The sequence below is a fragment of the Salvelinus fontinalis genome, chromosome 11 (assembly GCF_029448725.1).
Source record: "Salvelinus fontinalis isolate EN_2023a chromosome 11, ASM2944872v1, whole genome shotgun sequence".
NCBI lineage: Eukaryota > Metazoa > Chordata > Actinopteri > Salmoniformes > Salmonidae > Salvelinus > Salvelinus fontinalis.
This window is the reverse complement of record NC_074675.1, coordinates 15321038-15341275: the sequence shown is the minus strand read 5'-3', so window position 1 is coordinate 15341275 and position 20238 is coordinate 15321038. Positions and strand designations below refer to the sequence as shown.

General features: G+C 46.2%; 2 protein-coding genes across 2 annotated transcripts in view; both read right to left on the bottom strand.

Moving 5' to 3' along the window:
• Positions 1–10290: 10290 nt before the first annotated feature.
• On the bottom strand, positions 10291–10995 carry LOC129866063 (uncharacterized). Its single transcript, XM_055939186.1, has one exon. The coding sequence runs from the start codon at positions 10993–10995 to the stop codon at positions 10291–10293; it is 705 nt and encodes a 234-aa protein (XP_055795161.1).
• Positions 10996–13455: 2460 nt separating this feature from the next.
• The window catches only part of LOC129866062 (ankyrin repeat and sterile alpha motif domain-containing protein 1B-like), a 355742-nt gene continuing 348959 nt past the window's right edge, over positions 13456–20238 (bottom strand). Inside the window, exons 27-28 of the mRNA XM_055939185.1 lie at positions 16043–16134; positions 13456–15384 (exon numbers count right to left, since the gene is read on the bottom strand). Of these exons, the coding sequence (XP_055795160.1) occupies positions 15360–15384; positions 16043–16134 (117 nt within the window). The 3' untranslated portion in view covers positions 13456–15359. The remainder of the gene's footprint in view (positions 15385–16042; positions 16135–20238) is intronic.

Sequence of the window (20238 nt, the reverse complement as noted above, 5' to 3'; positions counted from 1 at the left end):
CTCCTCTCTGCTGCCTCCTGTCTCCTCTCTGCTGTCTCCTGTCTCCTCTCTGCTGCCTCCTGTCTCCTCTCTGCTGCCTCCTGTCTCCTCTCTGCTGCCTCCTGTCTCCTCTCTGCTGTCTCCTGTCTCCTCTCTGCTGCCTCCTGTCTCCTCTCTGCTGCCTCCTGTCTCCTCTCTGCTGTCTCCTGTCTCCTCTCTGCTGCCTCCTGTCTCCTCTCTGCTGTCTCCTGTCTCCTCTCTGCTGTCTCCTGTCTCCTCTCTGCTGCCTCCTGTCTCCTCTCTGCTGTCTCCTGTCTCCTCTCTGATGTCTCCTGTCTCCTCTCTGCTGTCTCCTGTCTCCTCTCTGCTGCCTCCTGTCTCCTCTCTGTTGCCTCCTGTCTCCTCTCTGCTGCCTCCTGTCTCCTCTCTGCTGCCTCCTGTCTCCTCTCTGCTGTCTCCTGTCTCCTCTCTGCTGTCTCCTGTCTCCTCTCTGCTGCCTCCTGTCTCCTCTCTGCTGCCTCCTGTCTCCTCTCTGCTGCCTCCTGTCTCCTCTCTGCTGCCTCCTGTCTCCTCTCTGCTGCCTCCTGTCTCCTCTCTGCTGCCTCCTGTCTCCTCTCTGTTGTCTCCTCTCTGCTGCCTCCTGTCTCCTCTGCTGTCTCATGTCTCCTGTCTCCTCTCTGCTGCCTGCTGTCTCCTCTATTGTCTCCTGACTGCTCAATACTTTTATTTTATTTTCTGTTTTCTTCACTTTCTTTTCATTATCTTCCCTCATGCATTTTTCAAGTGTTTTATATTTTTCAGCTGGGGGGTTGTTCAATAATGTGCGTGAGGATATTTGTGGGCACAGACAGACACACACACACACACACACACACACACACACACACACACACACACACACACACACACACACACACACAGAGAGTGTGCTGGGGGGACGGTGAACTGTAGGTTATGCAATATTGATTGGTTCCTCCACCATTGAGACCTCTGCCCAAGCAAGGCAGCTGTCTGTCATACTTATCATGCATAGGGAGTGTGAGTGAGTGCATCTATATACTGTATGTGTGGGGAAAAACAATGATGGCGTCAGTTTGTGTGTGTAAACACAGGTCATTTATTTAAGAGCTAACGTGTACATGGCCCCAGGGTTGTAGAACTCCCTGTCTGGCACTGTAGCTGTGTTACCTGACTTATACTCCCCCCTCTACTGACCCTGCCAGGAAAGTGGTTCCTGCCACATCGGAGCACAGTCGCCACATTAACCCTCTCCCACCTGCTGACCACTGCTTCCTGTCAGACCTCTGAGCCCCTGCGCGTCCCCTTTCTCCCTCCCCTGACCTTGGCCGAACATTGGTTCCTGTCAGCTGCCCACGCTGCTGCCCTCTGCCTTTATTTCTCCCCCATGTCGAGCGAGGCATCGGGCTCCGGTCCAGACCGCGATCGCATGGGTCAAGTTCCATTCCACTCCCTACTCCCTTCCCTTAGCCACCTAACCATTCACTCTGTGCCGATCTGAAGTAACCGGATAGGTGTATGTAATAAAGGGATATTATAGCCTAAATATAGTTAAGTAGATCTTGCTATCACATCCTACACAGTCCATTCAGATCTGTACACTTCAAAGGGGGTAGGAGACAAGGGAAGGTTGGTAGGGAGTATAGACTGAAATGGGAAGGGCCCAGAGAGAGCAGAAGCTCCAGTCACTCGTGCCTCACCTGGTTATAGCTAACCCAGCATGATGTCAGAGGCAATAACACACAAAGTGGACCTACAGATCAGGGTTATAGAGGGGGGCGGGGCAAGCTGATATGTCTGCCCCCTCCACCAATCTGGTTGTAGTGGAGTGGGTTCTAACTGGCTGTGGAGGAAAGGGACCCCTAGCCCCCAGCCTTTACCCCCTAAATATATGGACACAATGCCACTGATTGGCCAGTGCACACACCTGCCAGTCCAGGTCTCAATCACTTGGTGATTGATCACTTATCTTGCAGCTTTCATATGGGTGAAAAGACACCACAAAACCCTAGTTATAGACTGTTCTCTAGGTCTAGGTCCAAGAAGCTTCTAAACAGCTGCAACCCCAACACATAAGACTCCTGAACATCTAATCAAATGTCTACCCAGACTATTTGCATTGTCCCCCCTCTTTTATGCTGCTGCTACTCTCTGTTATTATCTATGCATATGTCACTTTAATAACTCTACCTACATGTACATATTACCTCAACTAACCAGTGCCCCCCGCACATTGACTCTGTACCGGTACCCCCTGTATATATCCTCCACATTGACTCTGTACCGGTACCCCCTGTATATAGCCTCCACATTGACTCTGTACCGGTACCCCCTGTATATAGCCTCCACATTGACTCTGTACCGGTACCCCCTGTATATAGCCTCCACATTGACTCTGTACCGGTACCCCCTGTATATAGCCTCCACATTGACTCTGTACCGGTACCCCCTGTATATAGCCTCCACATTGACTCTGTACCGGTACCCCCTGTATATAGCCTCCACATTGACTCTGTACCGGTACCCCCTGTATATAGCCTCCACATTGACTCTGTACCGGTACCCCCTGTATATAGCCTCCACATTGACTCTGTACCGGTACCCCCTGTATATATCCTCCACATTGACTCTGTACCGGTACTCCCTGTATATAGCCTCCACATTGACTCTGTACCGGTACCCCCTGTATATAGCCTCCACATTGACTCTGTACCGGTACCCCCTGTATATAGCCTCCACATTGACTCTGTACCGGTACCCCCTGTATATAGCCTCCACATTGGCTCTGTACCGGTACCCCCTGTATATAGCCTCCACATTGACTCTGTACCGGTACCCCCTGTATATAGCCTCCACATTGACTCTGTACCGGTACCCCCTGTATATAGCCTCCACATTGACTCTGTACCGGTACCCCCCTGTATATAGCCTCCACATTGACTCTGTACCGGTACCCCCTGTATATAGCCTCCACATTGACTCTGTACCGGTACCCCCTGTATATAGCCTCCACATTGACTCTGTACCGGTACCCCCTGTATATAACCTCCACATTGACTCTGTACCGGTACTCCCTGTATATAGCCTCCACATTGACTCTGTACCGGTACCCCCCTGTATATAGCCTCCACATTGACTCTGTACCGGTACCCCCTGTATATAGCCTCCACATTGACTCTGTACCGGTACCCCCTGTATATAGCCTCCACATTGACTCTGTACCGGTACCCCCCTGTATATAGCCTCCACATTGACTCTGTACCGGTACCCCCTGTATATAGCCTCCATATTGACTCTGTACCGGTACCCCCTGTATATAGCCTCCACATTGACTCTGTACCGGTACCCCCTGTATATAGCCTCCACATTGACTCTGTACCGGTACCCCCTGTATATAGCCTCCACATTGACTCTGTACCGGTACCCCCTGTATATAGCCTCCACATTGACTCTGTACCGGTACCCCCTGTATATAGCCTCCACATTGACTCTGTACCGGTACCCCCTGTATATAGCCTCCATATTGACTCTGTACCGGTACCCCCTGTATATAGCCTCCACATTGACTCTGTACCGGTACCCCCTGTATATAATCTCGCTATTGTTATTTTACTGCTGCTCTTTTTCTTAACTGCATTGTTGGTTAAGGGCTTGTAAGTAAGCATTTCATGGTAATACCTGTTGTATCCGGCGCATGTGACAAATAACAATTTGATTTGATGGATTTCCAAACAGAGCAGAAAAGTAAGGGTATGTGTGAGAATACAGGGATAAGGCTTTTTATCTGGCTAGTGGTGGATGAATCTCTCTTCCCCTGTCCAGGTGGATTCTGGGATGTTAATCCTCGCAGCTAGCAGCACAGTTTTGGCTGTGAGACGACGGACGGAAGTTGAGGCTGCTTCTTCCAGATAATACCCACACACACACAAACACAAACACACAAATACACACACACAAATACACAAATACACACGCACACACACACAAATACACACGCACACACACACAAATACACACACACACACACAAATACACACGCACACAAACACACACACACAAATTCACACACACACAGACACACACTCACTCAAACCAGAACAACCTGTCTCTTAATCTGTTTTGTACCCAAGAACAAGATTTGTCTAATCGTGACTGGTAAAGTAGAAGCCACAAAATTCAACACAAGCTTTAAAGCCCTATTTTCAGATTGACAGTCGGCCGCTTTTTTAGAGTGTTATGGCCTAGATATGGCACATTTTGTTGCTACGGTGATCTGATTATAAGGTTGGGGCTGTGAGTGAATGTTTGCTTCTGTAAATCTCTTTAAGAGTTTAACAGTTTTTGTATATTTTCTTTCTCTGCAGACACATCTCAAGCCCATAGATTTAATATGACTCATGCATCACATTATGTTAGCAAGTAAAGTCCCCTAAAGCTAGTAGAAGAATTTTTATAATGCAGATCCTGCTTTTGCCCCTCTAGATAGGAATTGCTTGCTCTTTGAGGTTTTAGGCTGGGTTGCTGTATAAGCACTTTGTGACATCTGCTGAAGTAAAAAGGTATTTATAAATACATTTGAATACACAAAGTGCCAGTCAATATCAATTAAAACATTACAGGGTGGAATGGGGAACTCCCTCAATCATCTCCAATTTGAATAGATTGAGTTAGACATGCTATGAAAATGCAGTGTACATTGTCATAAGTTCTCTGAGGAGAGATTTGGTTTGTCTCATTGGAAGGAAGGAAGGAATGGTCTCACCATGTGTCTGTGTTTTTTATCCAACCCCCCCGATACACACACACACACACACACACACACACACACACACACACACACACACACACACACACACACACACACACACACACACACACACACACACATTAGGTTGGCGAGGCTGGAGCAGAGGGCAGTCCGAGGGCAGTCCCAATGAGCAGTTTAGGGACCTATGTTCCTTGCTCAAGGGAAAAGTGTGTGAAATGATATCATCAATATGATATTAGATATACATATAGGCTAGCCTATTATAAGACTATGAGTTAGAGGTTGAGGTGTCGAAATGGGTTTCCACTTTGTGTCATTTGTAGACTAAAAACAAATGAGAGTGAGTGTTTTAACACATTTGTGAGGAAAAGAACGCAGGGTTTACTTGCATGATCTCTCTGGCTACTTGCATGATCTCTCTGGCACCATTTAACATAACATTCCCTGTCTGCCACCAGTAGTGCTTCTGCTCCTCAACTCAAACTTAGTGTGACACCTTCAGAGCAGTGTCATTGCTCTGGAGAGAAGTTGCCTCTATCCACAGATCTAGGATCAGATTAAATAACTCCCAATCTTAGCCTTAACCATTAGAGGATTGAAGTATCCTATGACACTGGGTCAGTGATTGGCGGCACAGCTGAAATCTGTTTCCCTGTTGTAACGCCCTGACCAGAGTTTGTATGTGTTTTGCTTGTTTAGTGTTGGTCAGGACGTGAGCTGGGTGGGAATTCTATGTTGTTTGTCTGTTTCTGTGTCCAGCCTAATATGGTTCTCAATCAGAGACAGCTGTCAATCGTTGTCCCTGATTGAGAATCATATATAGGTGGCTTGTTTTGTGTTGGGGATTGTGGGTGGTTGTTTCCTGTCTCTGTGTTTGTGTTCTGCACCAGATAGGACTGTCTCGGCTTTCACGTTTTGTTATTTTGTTATTTGTGAATGTTCACCGTGTATCGTCTGATTAAACATGTTGAACACTAACTGCGCTGCCTTTTGGTCCTCTCCTTCATCCCAGGAAGAAAGCCGTTACACCTGTTGGTTTTGTAATATGTGTGATGTAATTTGTTTATAACGTGTCATGGTTAGAGCAGTGTGATTTTCAGGGTCTTTCTTGGACTTCATTTTAATGTCAAATGTTTGTTAGTCATTTTTGGGGGGGATTAATTATTCATTTAACTTTCATGACTTCAAAGCTGGATTTGATCCACAACCATTTTCCAAGTGTGCTGAGAGATCCACTACCCACTTACTTTGACCACACAGCATCCTTTCAACCTCCAATGCAATAGTGTCTCTCACCCAACATGTTGCATCATGACCAGTATTCCTATACTGGAAATCTACTCTTCATTCGGCCACTGCTATAGTAGCCTACTGCTACATATAACTAGTTGTGAGTCCATGCTTACGATACAAGTTTAGTACTAACTTAACTTCATGCTGTTGATTCTCCCTCGTATTAAATGCACTTTTGAAGTCCCTGTAGGTAAGAACGAATGCCATGAATTTCAAGTGTGGATCAGTAGAATGTAAATGGAACTATAAGTCCAAACTATTTTTGCTGTCTTACAGTGTCACGGGAGATATAAGCAGCTTCGTCTGCTGTGGTCTTTCCTCTCTAATGGGACTGTTGAGGAGTACAGAACAGCTTCCTGCAATACTAATCTGACTGGGTTTAGAGATCTGTCATAGCAGGTCTAGTCTGCTGTGGTCTTTCCTCTCTAATGGGACTGTTGAGGAGTACAGAACAGCTTCCTGCAATACTAATCTGACTGGGCTTAGAGATCTGTCATAGCAGGTCTAGTCTGCTGTGGTCTTTCCTCTCTAATGGGACTGTTGAGGAGTACAGAACAGCTTCCTGCAATACTAATCTGACTGGGTTTAGAGATCTGTCATAGCAGGTCTAGTCTGCTGTGGTCTTTCCTCTCTAATGGGACTGTTGAGGAGTACAGAACAGCTTCCTGCAATACTAATCTGACTGGGTTTAGAGATCTGTCATAGCAGGTCTAGTCTGCTGTGGTCTTTCCTCTCTAATGGGACTGTTGAGGAGTACAGAACAGCTTCCTGCAATACTAATCTGACTGGGCTTAGAGATCTGTCATAGCAGGTCTAGTCTGCTGTGGTCTTTCCTCTCTAATGGGACTGTTGAGGAGTACAGAACAGCTTCCTGCAATACTAATCTGACTGGGCTTAGAGATCTGTCATAGCAGGTCTAGTCTGCTGAAGCCCTTATGAGGGTGGTGTCAGTATTAGTTCTCTATAGTTACATGTTCCTCTACTTCCTGAATTGGTGTGTTGAGCGTTACTAAGTGCATGGCTGTCTCTGTATACGGGTATTCAAACCACACAATTGTTTGGCAAGGCAACGCCATCTTGACCAATACAGAGAAACAGACTTACACCCAAGCTCACGTGACCTTAAGCAGGTAGAACACATACAGTTGAAGTCAGAAGTTTACATACCAAATACATTTAAACTCAGTTTTTAATGTTGAATTTTGGCCCATTCCTCCTGACAGAGCTGGTGTAACTGAGTCAGATTTGTAGGCCTCCTTGCTCGCACGGTTGGGATGGTGTTCCTCGGCTTAGAAGCCTCCCCCTTTTTCCTCCAAACATATCGATGGTCATCACGGCCAAACAGTTCTATTTTTGTTTCATCAGACCAGTGGACATTTTTCCAACAAGTACGATCTTTGTCCCCATGTGCAGTTGCAAACCGTAGTCTGGCTTCTTATGGCGATTTTGGAGCAGTGGCTTCTTCCTTGCTGAGCGGCCTTTCAGGTTAAGTCAATATAGGACTCGTTTTACTGTGGATATAGATACTTTTGTACCGGTTTCCTACAGCATCTTCACAAGGTCCTTTGCTGTTGTGTTGGGATTGATTTGCACTTTTCGCACCAAAGTACGTTCATCTCTAGGAGACGCGTACTATTGTTCGTACAGATGAACGTGGTACCTTCAGGCGTTTGGAAATTGTTCCCAAGGATGAACCAGACTTGTGGAGGTCTTGGCTGATTTTTTTTTAGATTTACCGATGATGTCAAGCAAAGAGGCACTGAGTTTGAAGGTAGGCCTTGAAATACATCCACAGGTACACCTCCAATTGACTCAAATGATGTCAATTAGCCTATCAGAAGCTTCTAAAGCCATGACATCATTTTCTGGAATTTTCCAAGCTGTTTTAAGGAACAGTCAACTTAGTGTATGTAAACTTCTGACCCACTGGAATTGTGAAACATTGAATTATAAGTGAAATAATCTGAATGTAAATAACTGTTGGGAAAATTACTTGAGTCATGCACAAATCAGATGTCCTAACTGACTTGCCAAAACTATAGTTTGTTAACAAGAAATTTGTGGAGTGGTTGAAAAACTAGTTTTAATGACTCCAACCTGAGCGTATGTAAACGTCCGACTTCAACTGTAGATGTATCTCTATGGATGTCCCATTGCTGTGATTTCTGAACCCCGGTGTCGACCATGGGGCCACGTTCCAACTCTAGGTTGGAGGCCTTGCTTTGGCACAATCCTGGGCGCTGGTTTGATTATGTAAAGCCTGAGAGCGTGTTCTTGTCTTAGCCAGGACTCTGAAGCCCTGGAGGCAGACAGGCAGGTCAGGGTCATTTCCTGGGGGCAGAAGGATGACATCTGGACAGAGAGAGAGGGATGAATTTTTTATGTTTTCTGGCCTGTTCTGTTCTGGCCCACCTCAGTGTATCCCCTCTACCCACTAAAAGAGTGGCTGGCTGCCAGATTGTGTACAGTGTGTGTGTCTGTGCCTGTCTGTGCGTGGGTGTATGCCAGGCAGCACCATCCTGCGAGGACTTGGCACACTCATCACAGTCAGAGCAGGTCCAGTCTGAACAGGTCACACAACACCCGGCTCCAGACAAGTTGTAATGTCAGGTGCACCAGTACAGTGAAATGTCTTTCTTGCAGCTCGAACCCCAACAATGCAGTAATCAAGAACAATGTTTTACTAAAAATAACAAGGTAGAACAAAAACAATAAGAACTAAGACAAGCTGTGAGCGTGTTTAATTCTAATTTCACTAATTGTGAGGTAATATGAATGCAGTACTTATGTGTCTATGTGTCTGCATGTGCACGGGCGTGTGTGTGTTCCTCCGCATGTTATTGTTTGTTAATTACAATATACTACTGTGTGTAGCTGCAAATAGCAGGTGCTGTTGATGACTCAGTGAAAACATGTTTTGGACTGTGTTCAGTCAGTAGTTTACCAAATGAAGCACATTGTTATTACGTCAAACACTTTGGCTAACCTGACTGTCAATGTTGTCACATCTAATTCTCTCCTGTTCTCTCTCTCTACCTCCCCAGTACACAAAGCTCTACCGCTGTATCCTTTGTGTGAATTAGTGGCGCGTTGCCAGGTTTGTAAATATGCTGGAAATGTTCCAGGGAATATGCTGGAAATGGACACAGGATGTTGTGGTGGTGTTTTTCGGGAAGGTTGATTCGTTGGAAGAGGTCCGTAATTCAGCGACCCTTGTTTCTAGGTTTTAATGAATGAATGAATGCGAGATATCATTACATAACCGCATATCCTCAGCTGCCTCGTTTAGTCGTCGATGGCCGCCAGGTACACACGCCATCTGGGACGTTGGCCCTGTCGCACTGCCTATCAGAGGGAAGATATCCCTCTCTCCATCTGTCTGACTCTCTCTTTCAATAGCCTAAATACTGAATGTCTGTCTCTTGTCTTTTCCTGTCCTTCTCTTTCACCCTTCCAGATGTTCTACAGTACATCTCTCTCCTTTTCTCCCCACATCTCTCTCTCTATCCCCATCTCACTCCCCTCACCGTCTCTCCTTTTCTCCCTACATCTCTCTCTCTATCCCCATCTCACTCCCCTCACCGTCTCTCCTTTTCTCCTTACATCTCTCTCTCTATCCCCATCTCACTCCCCTCACCGTCTCTCCTTTTCTCCTTACATCTCTCTCTCTATCCCCATCTCACTCCCCTCACCGTCTCTCCTTTTCTCCCTACCTCTCTCTCTATCCCCATCTCACTCCCCTCACCGTCTCTCCTTTTTCTCAGTAATGTCTTTGTGAACACACGTTCTGTAGTAATGTCTCTTACACAAAACTAGTGCAGACAGCAAAGTGCAGTCAGTGAGAAAGAACCCTCTCCCCTCCCTATGCTTCCTCCAGAGATGTAGATAAATATTTCACACACTATGCCACTCTCCACCCTGCCCATAATATCTTCCCCCATCTGAGGTAAGAGAAGCCAGCTACTGCCCACCAATCGACAGCAGGGGCAAGAATCACAGAATCGACACTACCCAGAGAAGCCAGTCTATAGCCCCAATCGTTGCCCTTGGTCTCTTGTAGTATGGACCCAGATACCTTACCCAGAATGGCCCAGTAGCTATCTCAATTGAGTGCAGATTGTTGGTACCGAATGACTGCAGGATGTGGCCGACTCATTGCAGGGGTTTATGGTGTGGAACGAAACCTCACTCTGCCTTTGAACAGCTTGCTGTAAATGTTGATGGCCTTGGTTTTATGGGTCTCTAGCGCAGGCCTGCTGCTTCTGGGGGAGTTGGTGGTCTGAGTCTGGCTTTCTGGGGGAGTTGGTGGTCTGAGTCTGGGGGAGTTGGTGGTCTGGGTTTCTGGGGGAGTTGGTGGTCTGAGTCTGGGTTTCTGGGGGAGTTGGTGGTCTGAGTCTGGGTTTCTGAGGGAGTTGGTGGTCTGAGTCTGGGTTTCTGGGGGGGTTGGTGGTCTGAGTCTGGGTTTCTGGGGGAGTTGGTGGTCTGAGTCTGGGTTTCTGGGGGAGTTGGTGGTTTGAGTCTGGGTTTCTGGGGGAGTTGGTAGTCTGGGTTTCTGGGGGAGTTGGTGGTTTGAGTCTGGGTTTCTGGGGGAGTTGGTGGTCTGAGTCTGGGTTTCTGGGGGAGTTGGTGGTCTGAGTCTGGGTTTCTGAGGGAGTTGGTGGTCTGAGTCTGGGTTTCTGGGGGGGTTGGTGGTCTGAGTCTGGGTTTCTGGGGGAGTTGGTGGTCTGAGTCTGGGTTTCTGGGGGAGTTGGTGGTTTGAGTCTGGGTTTCTGGGACAGTTGGTGGTCTGAGTCTGGGTTTCTGGGACAGTTGGTGGTCTGAGTCTGGGTTTCTGGGACAGTTGGTGGTCTGAGTCTGGGTTTCTGGGGGAGTTGGTGGTTTGAGTCTGGGTTTCTTGTGGAAAGTCCTATGACAAATGTATGTGTAAAATTCGCCATACAAAGACACTTTGATTGATGCAGGTGTTTAATTGCTTTGAGGGTGTACATTGTGATTACGACACACTTCAGATGAGAGAACACTGTATGCTGACTGTGTCTCTCACTGTTACTGTAGATCAGCTGGACCGTCTCTCCTCTTATTTATTGTATTTGTGTGATTAGATACATGTTCACATGGCTTAGACTAGAGAAAGCTTTATGGCATGCACTCCAAAGCATTTGTAAAACATTGTGGCTTCCTCCTTATCTTGAAACCTGCTGGCTTCTGGGGCCTGTTCAGGAGAGTGCAAAGTTAAAGCCTATCGTGTCGTTGTGTAACTCTTCCTTACCGTAGCTTTTAGACAATATCCAACCTTTCCTCCCCATACCGTCTGGTCATCCCAAACACCAACACTGACAAATTCAATTGCATAAATACAATCCCTCAGGTCATAGGCTTTAAAGTGTATTGTAGATAATAGTTTGTCAACCCCTGCATGGATGGGCGTACTTCACACCGGTAACACTTTACTTGACACCCAGTGTCATAACACATTATGACCTTGTCATAACCTGTCATAAGACTGTCCTGACCCATATATTTACACCTGTTGTGACAAATATTGCGTTATTTTATGGCTGGTTATGACACATAAGTGTCAAGAACTTTCCCTTTGTTTTAAAGTTTGTTTCTTAAATCCTTTGTTGTAATGAATTCTTTACAGTCATGTTTTTTTCATCATATTTTAACTAACTTTCATGAAGCATTATGACCATCCTGTGTCACTTTATTTGGACTAAGAAAATAAACTTTGTAAGAAGCATTATGACCATCATAATCATATAAGCCAGATAGGCCTATCACGTACCTGCCCTTATATCAGTCATCTGTCAAAAAGAGAGTGTTATGACCATATTATAACAGGTTGACACGTTATGTAAAGTTTTGCCCCTTCACCTTTGTGTCTACAACAACCAAAATAATAAGAACTATTGGGGTGGGATCACATTCAAGAATGTTTGTTGCAGTCAGGTGTTTTTCCCCAAGACAGCTCTCAGTTCAATAGTACAGTATGTCAAACCAGCTTATTGTTCATTTCAATGAAATGCCTGGATTTTGACTGGCATTGGAACTGGTGGACTGTGGGGGGGTGCTGCTCGGCCTGGAATCTTGTGGGAGGAATGTCCATTTAAACGCAGGCGATTGGGCTGATGATATTTTATTAGATGAAATAGGATAAATGGTAAAGGATGGGTAATTCATCTGCAACAGTAAGCACATAACTAGTAACATCAAATTGCCTACAACATGGAATAGGACAAATAGGGCTGGAAACAGGAAACAGATGATAGACAAAATGTCAACCAGAAAAGTTATCAAATGAAAAAGTCAAACAAATGAAGAGGAGCACAGCACTTCCATTTCAAACACTTCCAGGTAAAGGGAAAAACAGGCAGGTGAGGCCATTTTATGGACGAGAGTGAGAGGGAAGTTCCGCCTTCTGTGGTGGACTGGAGACAGGAGGGAAGTGTATGGTGATTGGTTAAAAGCTAGTCCATCAGGAAGTGTGCATCTATAAAGAGCCTATTAAATGGATAGAGGGGCTGTTCCAGAATGTGGTGAAAATGGCAGCCATATGGGTCAGGGAGAAATCCAAACCAGTCTAATTGGAATGAATGGCAGAGGCATAATCCTGACTTTACTTATGTCTTAATTGGATTTTCATGGATGTGATATATCGGTGTAATAAAATTGTCAACCTAAAATAGTCATTTAATTATAAATACCGTGTATACCAATTCTCTCTATAAATAGCCTCTAAAATATATGTACACAGACCATACAACATCAGTACATGTTGCCTTTACAACTTGTCTAAGTCCTATCATCAACTGATTCTATCCAGTGTATGTATGGCTGTGGATTGACTGCATCGTTTGATTGGAATGTTGGCAAATTGGCAGTTCATTTGAAAAGTTTATAAAATCATTCCTTTAAAACTGGATGGCTAGCTAGCTAACCAAAAATACAGTGCAGATACATTTTTCAAATTCATTATTTTACACAATTACTTATTACAGCACTGGCAAACTATGGTTGACCTACTCCCTGACCAAAATGGCTGACCTTTATCCCATCATAAGAAGGTTCAAGCCATTCTAGTTTTTTAATGACTAATTATATGGCTGCATCTCAATTGTATTTCCTTGATTCGTCACATCATCTCTGCTGCCTCCTTCTAAAAATTAATTGGAAGAGAAGGTACAAGGGGAGGAACCTCAGACCTCCTCCAATGCCTTTTTTAGGTGAGAGAGCCGACACGAGGAATCAATGAAATACAATTGAGACTCACTCCCCGACAAAAATCAGTACAAGTTGGAAAATTGAAGGAGTCAGAAAACATGGGACAAATGAAAAAGGACATAATCTCAACCAGTACATTACAACCCAGTAAAGTATAGACCCAGAGACCAATGTTGATTAATGGTTGTACAAGTTGTGTTTATTCCATGTGATTTACAAGGATATAAATAATGACCAAAACGTACAAAATCTGTGTGCTGGAAGCCCAAGCCTATGTACATGAGTTAGTCAGCAGTGATGTCGTCAGCAGTGATGTCATCACCCCCTGTCCCAACCCTCCCCAATACAATCTGTAGAACCATAGATTTTATTTTCAACTCTGACCTTTTCATTTTGGTACCTTGTTTCCAGTGCGATGTGGGGCAAATATTTGATTCCTTTATTTTTGTAAATGTTTTACTACATTACATGTATGAACAATGAGCTGGCAAAATATCTATGTACATTTAGAGAGGACTATGTATGCATCCAAAGAATACATAAATACTGTGGTAAAATATTACATCTGCTTGGAGTTATGAGTCTAGCCCCATGAGAAACAGATTGGTGTGTTGACCGGACACACCAATAATAATAATAATAATAGCTATTATTATTAATAATAAGGAGGAGCCATCTGAAACATTCACTCTCAGTATAGAACTATTATGGTATTTTTTTTAAAGGATGGCAATCATTCTCAAGCCCAGATTTTTTCATTTCAGCATATCATATAAAAATAATGTAACATTTAGACAAGAGTAGACAAGAATTGCACAAGAATAATCATAAGGTAATATAATACTCTCATATGAAACATTTAAAACGTCCGGCATTAATATGAATATTTCTTTCATTGGGATGGATGGCGTTTTGCTCAGGTAGGCGGAGCCATCCTTTGTGATGCCACTTGGCACATGGCTCACCTGTTGCATGGTGGTCTGGCACGGCTAGTCCAATTCTATCCATATTATTGTATTATTGACCATTAAACAAAACTTAAACAATAGGAAAAGAGCCAACCAGAAGTCCTTTACCTCATCCCCATTCAAATACAGACAGTTGTCCGTTACAGTCCAGACCTTGGGTGACCGTGGTATAGAGTTCAAAGGTCAAGGTCCAATTGAATGCAGAACAGGGGCTAGAGTTGTAGTTGTGGCTGCTTCAATGAAAGTCTACATTCACATATCTGACTGACATCTGTTACTAAGCAGTCCCTTAACTCTCTGTGTGTGTGTGTGTGTGTGTGTGTGTGTGTGTGTGTGTGTGTGTGTGTGTGTGTGTGTGTGTGTGTGTGTGTACACAGATAGTCCATGGGTCCAATGTTTGTGGTTTGTGGGAAGATGTCCTCGTTTTGTAATCAACCTTAAACACCAAGTTCGTTAGTGTCCATGTTAGTAGTCCTTTGACACAGAGACAGAAGGGTCCACATTTGTAGTCCTTTTTGCATTGTGTGTGAGAGGGTCCATGTTTAAGGCTGGCTACATTCTTTGCATTCCACAGTAAAAGACATGGGCGTCCGGCATTGCCCTGCAAATGAGATCACACCACTTATCCAGAGTCCCCAAACCCCGCCTCCTATCCACCGGCCCCGCCCCTCCCTCGTCACCAGTCAGTCCAAAATGGACTCCATGAGCCTCACAAGCCACAAGCTAAACCTTTTCAGCATTTCCCAACAAAACAAGTATAGAAAGAAAATGATGAATCTAATAATAACCTATTTTAAACAAATTCAATCTGGACACAGGTATAGCGTGTGGTTTATAAACTATTCCTTCCTGTGTCAAAGGTCAATTAGTCTCATATGTCTAAAAAAAATAATCTGCAGTAAAAATCAAAGACTGATATATGATTAAAACAGGAGTCTGTTGAACTAGCAACTTTTTTGTTGTTGAAAAGTAACATTTGCTACATCATCTCTCATAGCAGTCCATTATCCTCTCCAACTGGATGGAACTGATAAACAAATGTTCCCTCCACTTTCCTCTGGGTTGCCAGTACTGGACAACAAAATCCCCCAAAACATCAGCACGCAAACCTAGTGCTGGAGAATTGGCTTTGCTCTAAAAAAAACAACAAAGACAAAAAGACTGTTAGGGGTGGGGTTCTTAGCAGCATAATGGTCTACATATTCTCATTCAGCTTGTCGAAGGGGTGAAGAGAGAGAGACAAAAAAGAAAAGCAAGGAGCAGAGGAACAGCAGTAGGAAGAGGAAAAAATGAGATATAACCAAATGGTTCCACCCCCCAGTCAGGAATACAAATAAGAGTGATTGACTGACCAACCAACTGGCTGCCTGCCTGACACATAAGAGAGGAGGGCTGACCATGGAAAATGTAAAAATAGAACTGACTTGCCCCCTACAGGTTTAGACAGAGAGGTGCACCATCACCCCAAGGGTAAAAGTTCATGCTCCGCCCCTGCAGGCAGGCTAAGGCGTCAACAGGACAAGGAAAGGGAGGGTGGGGAGAGAGCAAGAGAGAGGAGTGTGTGAGAGAGACACAGCGCCAAACGGCATCATGCAGAGGTTGCGGCGGCGAACGGCGGAGCGGGCGGGGTGGGTTTTTCGGCCAGTGAGGTCACACACGTCGCCGCATAAGAGGGTTGCTCGTGCCGTGCAGCTCCGTTGGGGGGCCTCTAGAGGGCCAGCTCTCTGCAAGGCACACACACAGGAGTGGACAGACGGGTGGTATACGCTATTAGAAAATAGTGGTCTCATACTTGGTGTTCGCTCCTCTCTTGGCCTCCTGCCCTGGTTCCACTATCCACGGCACGTTGGCATGACCTTTCTGCTCCATCGATGGCTGCTCCATCTGAGAGAGGGAGAAGGAGTGAGAGTAGGGAGAGAGAGGAAATAAAGAGAGAGAGAGAGGATGGAGAGAGAGAGGGTTGGTTAAACGTTGTCAGAGAAAAAGTGGGATAATAATACATGTCAGGAGAGAGGTCTGAGAGAGAGGTCTGAGAGAGAGGTCTGAGAGAGAGAGAGGAGAGAGAGGTCTGAGAGAGAGGTCTGAGAGAGAGGTCTGAGAGAGAGGTCTGAGAGAGAGGTCTGAGAGAGAGGTCTGAGAGAGAGAGAGGAGAGAGAGGTCTGAGAGAGAGAGAGGAGAGAGAGGTCTGAGAGAGAGGTCTGAGAGAGAGGTCTGAGAGAGAGAGAGGAGAGAGAGAGAGGAGAGAGAGAGAGGAGAGAGAGGTCTGAGAGAGAGGTCTGAGAGAGAGGTCTGAGAGAGAGGTCTGAGAGAGAGGGAGAGGGAGAGAGGTCAGAGAACAGGAGAGAGAGAGGTCAGAGAGAGAGAGAGGAGAGAGAGGTCAGAGAGAGAGAGAGGAGAGAGAGAGAGAGAGGAGAGAGGTCTGAGAGAGAGGTCTGAGATAGAGGTCTGAGATAGAGGTCTGAGAGAGAGAGAGGAGAGAGAGGTCTGAGAGAGAGGTCTGAGAGAGAGAGAGGTCTGAGAGAGAGGTCTGAGAGAGAGGTCTGAGAGAGAGGTCTGAGAGAGAGGTCTGAGAGAGAGAGAGGAGAGAGAGAGGAGAGAGAGGTCTGAGAGAGAGGTCTGAGAGAGAGGTCTGAGAGAGAGGGAGAGGGAGAGAGGTCAGAGAACAGGAGAGAGAGAGGTCAGAGAGAGAGAGAGGAGAGAGAGGTCAGAGAGAGAGAGAGGAGAGAGAGAGAGGTCTGAGAGAGAGGTCTGAGATAGAGGTCTGAGAGAGAGAGAGGAGAGAGAGAGAGGAGAGAGAGAGAGAGAGGGGAGAGGTCTGAGAGAGAGGTCTGAGAGAGAGGTCTGAGATAGAGGTCTGAGAGAGAGGTCTGAGAGAGTCTGAGATAGAGAGAGAGGGAGAGAGGTCAGAGAACAGGAGAGAGAGAGGTCTGAGAGAGAGGTCTGAGAGAGAGGTCTGAGAGAGAGGTCTGAGAGAGAGGTCTGAGAGAGAGGTCTGAGAGAGAGGTCTGAGAGAGAGAGAGAGGGAGAGAGGTCAGAGAACAGGAGAGAGAGAGGTCAGATAGAGAGGTCTGAGAGAGAGGTCTGAGAGAGAGGTCTGAGAGAGAGGTCTGAGAGAGAGGTCTGAGAGAGAGAGAGAGGGAGAAAGGTCAGAGAACAGGAGAGAGAGAGGTCTGAGAGAGAGGTCTGAGAGAGAGGTCTGAGAGAGAGGTCTGAGAGAGAGGTCTGAGAGAGAGGTCTGAGAGAGAGGTCTGAGAGAGAGGTCTGAGAGAGAGGTCTGAGAGAGAGGTCTGAGAGAGAGAGAGAGGGAGAGAGATCAGAGAACAGGAGAGAGAGAGGTCAGAGAGAGAGGTCTGAGAGAGAGATCTGAGAGAGAGGTCTGAGAGAGAGGTCTGAGAGAGAGGTCTGAGAGAGAGGGAGAGGGAGAGAGGTCAGAGAACAGGAGAGAGAGAGGTCAGAGAGAGAGAGAGGAGAGAGAGGTCAGAGAGAGAGAGAGGAGAGAGAGAGAGAGGAGAGAGGTCTGAGAGAGAGGTCTGAGATAGAGGTCTGAGAGAGAGAGAGGAGAGAGAGAGAGGAGAGAGAGAGAGAGAGGAGAGAGGTCTGAGAGAGAGGTCTGAGAGAGAGGTCTGAGATAGAGGTCTGAGAGAGAGGTCTGAGAGAGTCTGAGAGAGAGAGAGAGGGAGAGAGGTCAGAGAACAGGAGAGAGAGAGGTCAGATAGAGAGGTCTGAGAGAGAGGTCTGAGAGAGAGGTCTGAGAGAGAGGTCTGAGAGAGAGGTCTGAGAGAGAGGTCTGAGAGAGAGGTCTGAGAGAGAGAGAGAGGGAGAAAGGTCAGAGAACAGGAGAGAGAGAGGTCTGAGAGAGAGGTCTGAGAGAGAGGTCTGAGAGAGAGGTCTGAGAGAGAGGTCTGAGAGAGAGGTCTGAGAGAGAGAGAGAGAGAGGTCAGAGAACAGGAGAGAGAGAGGTCAGAGAGAGAGGTCTGAGAGAGAGATCTGAGAGAGAGGTCTGAGAGAGAGGTCTGAGAGAGAGGTCTGAGAGAGAGGTCTGAGAGAGAGAGAGAGAGAGAGGGAGAGGTCTGAGAGAGAGGTCTGAGAGAGAGGTCTGAGAGAGAGGTCTGAGAGAGAGAGAGAGAGAGATCAGAGAACAGGAGAGAGAGAGGTCAGAGAGAGAGAGAGGAGAGAGAGAGAGGTCAGAGAGAGAGAGAGGTCTGAGAGAACGAGAGTGGGAGAGAGGTCAGAGAACAGGAGAGAGAGAGAGAGAGGTCAGAGAGAGAGAGAGACAAAGGTCAGAGAGAGAGAGAAAGGAGAGAGAGAGAGAGAGAGAGAGGGAGGGAGGGGTCTGGGACTGAGAGAACAGGAGAGAGAGTTATAGTGGAGAGGCACAATCAGACTCCCACACCAACACTTAAATATGGAGGCACTTGCTTTAGGTCTGAAAATATATTGTTGGCCTCATATCCATGTACGTATCACAATGTATTTTAATGAGTAAAGAAAAGAAAACAGTATAAAATATATAATATTACAAATAATCTCCATACTGTACTCTAACCTCACAACATCTTCCCATTGCTGAAAATGACTTCAAGACCAAGCTATGCTCTTTCCCCCTCAAAAGTTAACTTTTCAACAACCAATCAAAATGCTTATTCTGGTTGCTTTCCTTCCACCACATTGGTCCGTGATAGACTAAAAGATGATTTGGGGAGTGGATCCCTGCCTGTGAACACTGCAAAGCTGAAGCTGGAAGAATGTATGAACACGCACGCACGCACGCACACACACACGATCTGAGTGGAGTTGACAGAGGCAGGACCAACCACCGAGACAAACAAAATATCGTCTATAGAGTGATCAAAGTGTATGGAGACAAAACCAACAGAAAGAGCAGACAGTCAAGAGTAAGAAAGAAAGGAGAAGGGAGGAAGACCTGAAAGGGAACTTTGTGAGGGTGACGGAGGAGGAGTGGTGAAGGAGGAGGAAGAGGAGGGTGGAGAGGAGGCCGGTGGGGGGTGTATATGTGACCCAGCGACCAACGGCTAGAGGGGTACATGATGACCTATAGGGGGAGGAACACAGAGGTCAAAGGGGGCTGCTCGGCAACAGCACGGCAACGACACTGAAACCGTATGGTAACAGTTCGGTAACGCCATAGTAACACAACTGCAATGATGGTAACACCAGGGACACACCAAAGGAACACTTCATGCAGGCAAAAGAACACACACACACACACAAGGATGCGGTAGAGAAAGGAGGACAAGACAGAGGAAGATTTAAAAACTAAGCCGTATCTGTCTTACCAGGAGAGAAGGAGGAGGAGAGTAGGAGAAGAGTAGGAGAGTAGGAGGAGAGAAGAGGAGAGAAGGAGATAAGAAGAAGAGGAGGAAAAGAGTAGGAGAGTAGGAGGAGAGAAGAGGAGAGAATGAGATAAGAAAAAGAGGAGGAGAAGAGTAGGAGAGTAGGAGGAGAGAAGGAGATAAGAAGAAGAGGAGGAGAAGAGTAGGAGAGTAGGAGGAGAGAAGAGGAGAGAAGGAGATAAGAAGAAGAGGAGGAGAAGAGTAGGAGAGGAGGAGATAAGGAGGAGAGAAGGCGAGGAGGAGAAGAGTAGGAGATAAGGAGGAGAGAAGGCGAGGAGGAGAAGAGTAGGAGGAGGTGGAGAGAAGGAGGAGAGAAGGAGATAAGAAGGAGAGGAGGAGAAGAGTAGGAGAGGAGGAGAAGAGTAGGAGATAAGGAGGAGGAGAAGAGTAGGAGGAGGTGGAGAGAAGGAGGAGAGAAGGAGAGGAGGAGGAGAGTAGGAGAGGAGGAGAAGAGTAGGAGAGGAGGAGAGAAGGAGATAAGAAGGAGGAGAAGAGTAGGAGGAGGTGGAGAGGAGGAGAGAAGGAGAGGAGGAGAAGAGTAGGAGAGGAGGTGGAGAGAATGAGAGAAGGAGGAGGAACAGTAATCCACGGGTTTACACAGACATAGAAGTGCTGCAAAAGAATGACTGTGAAC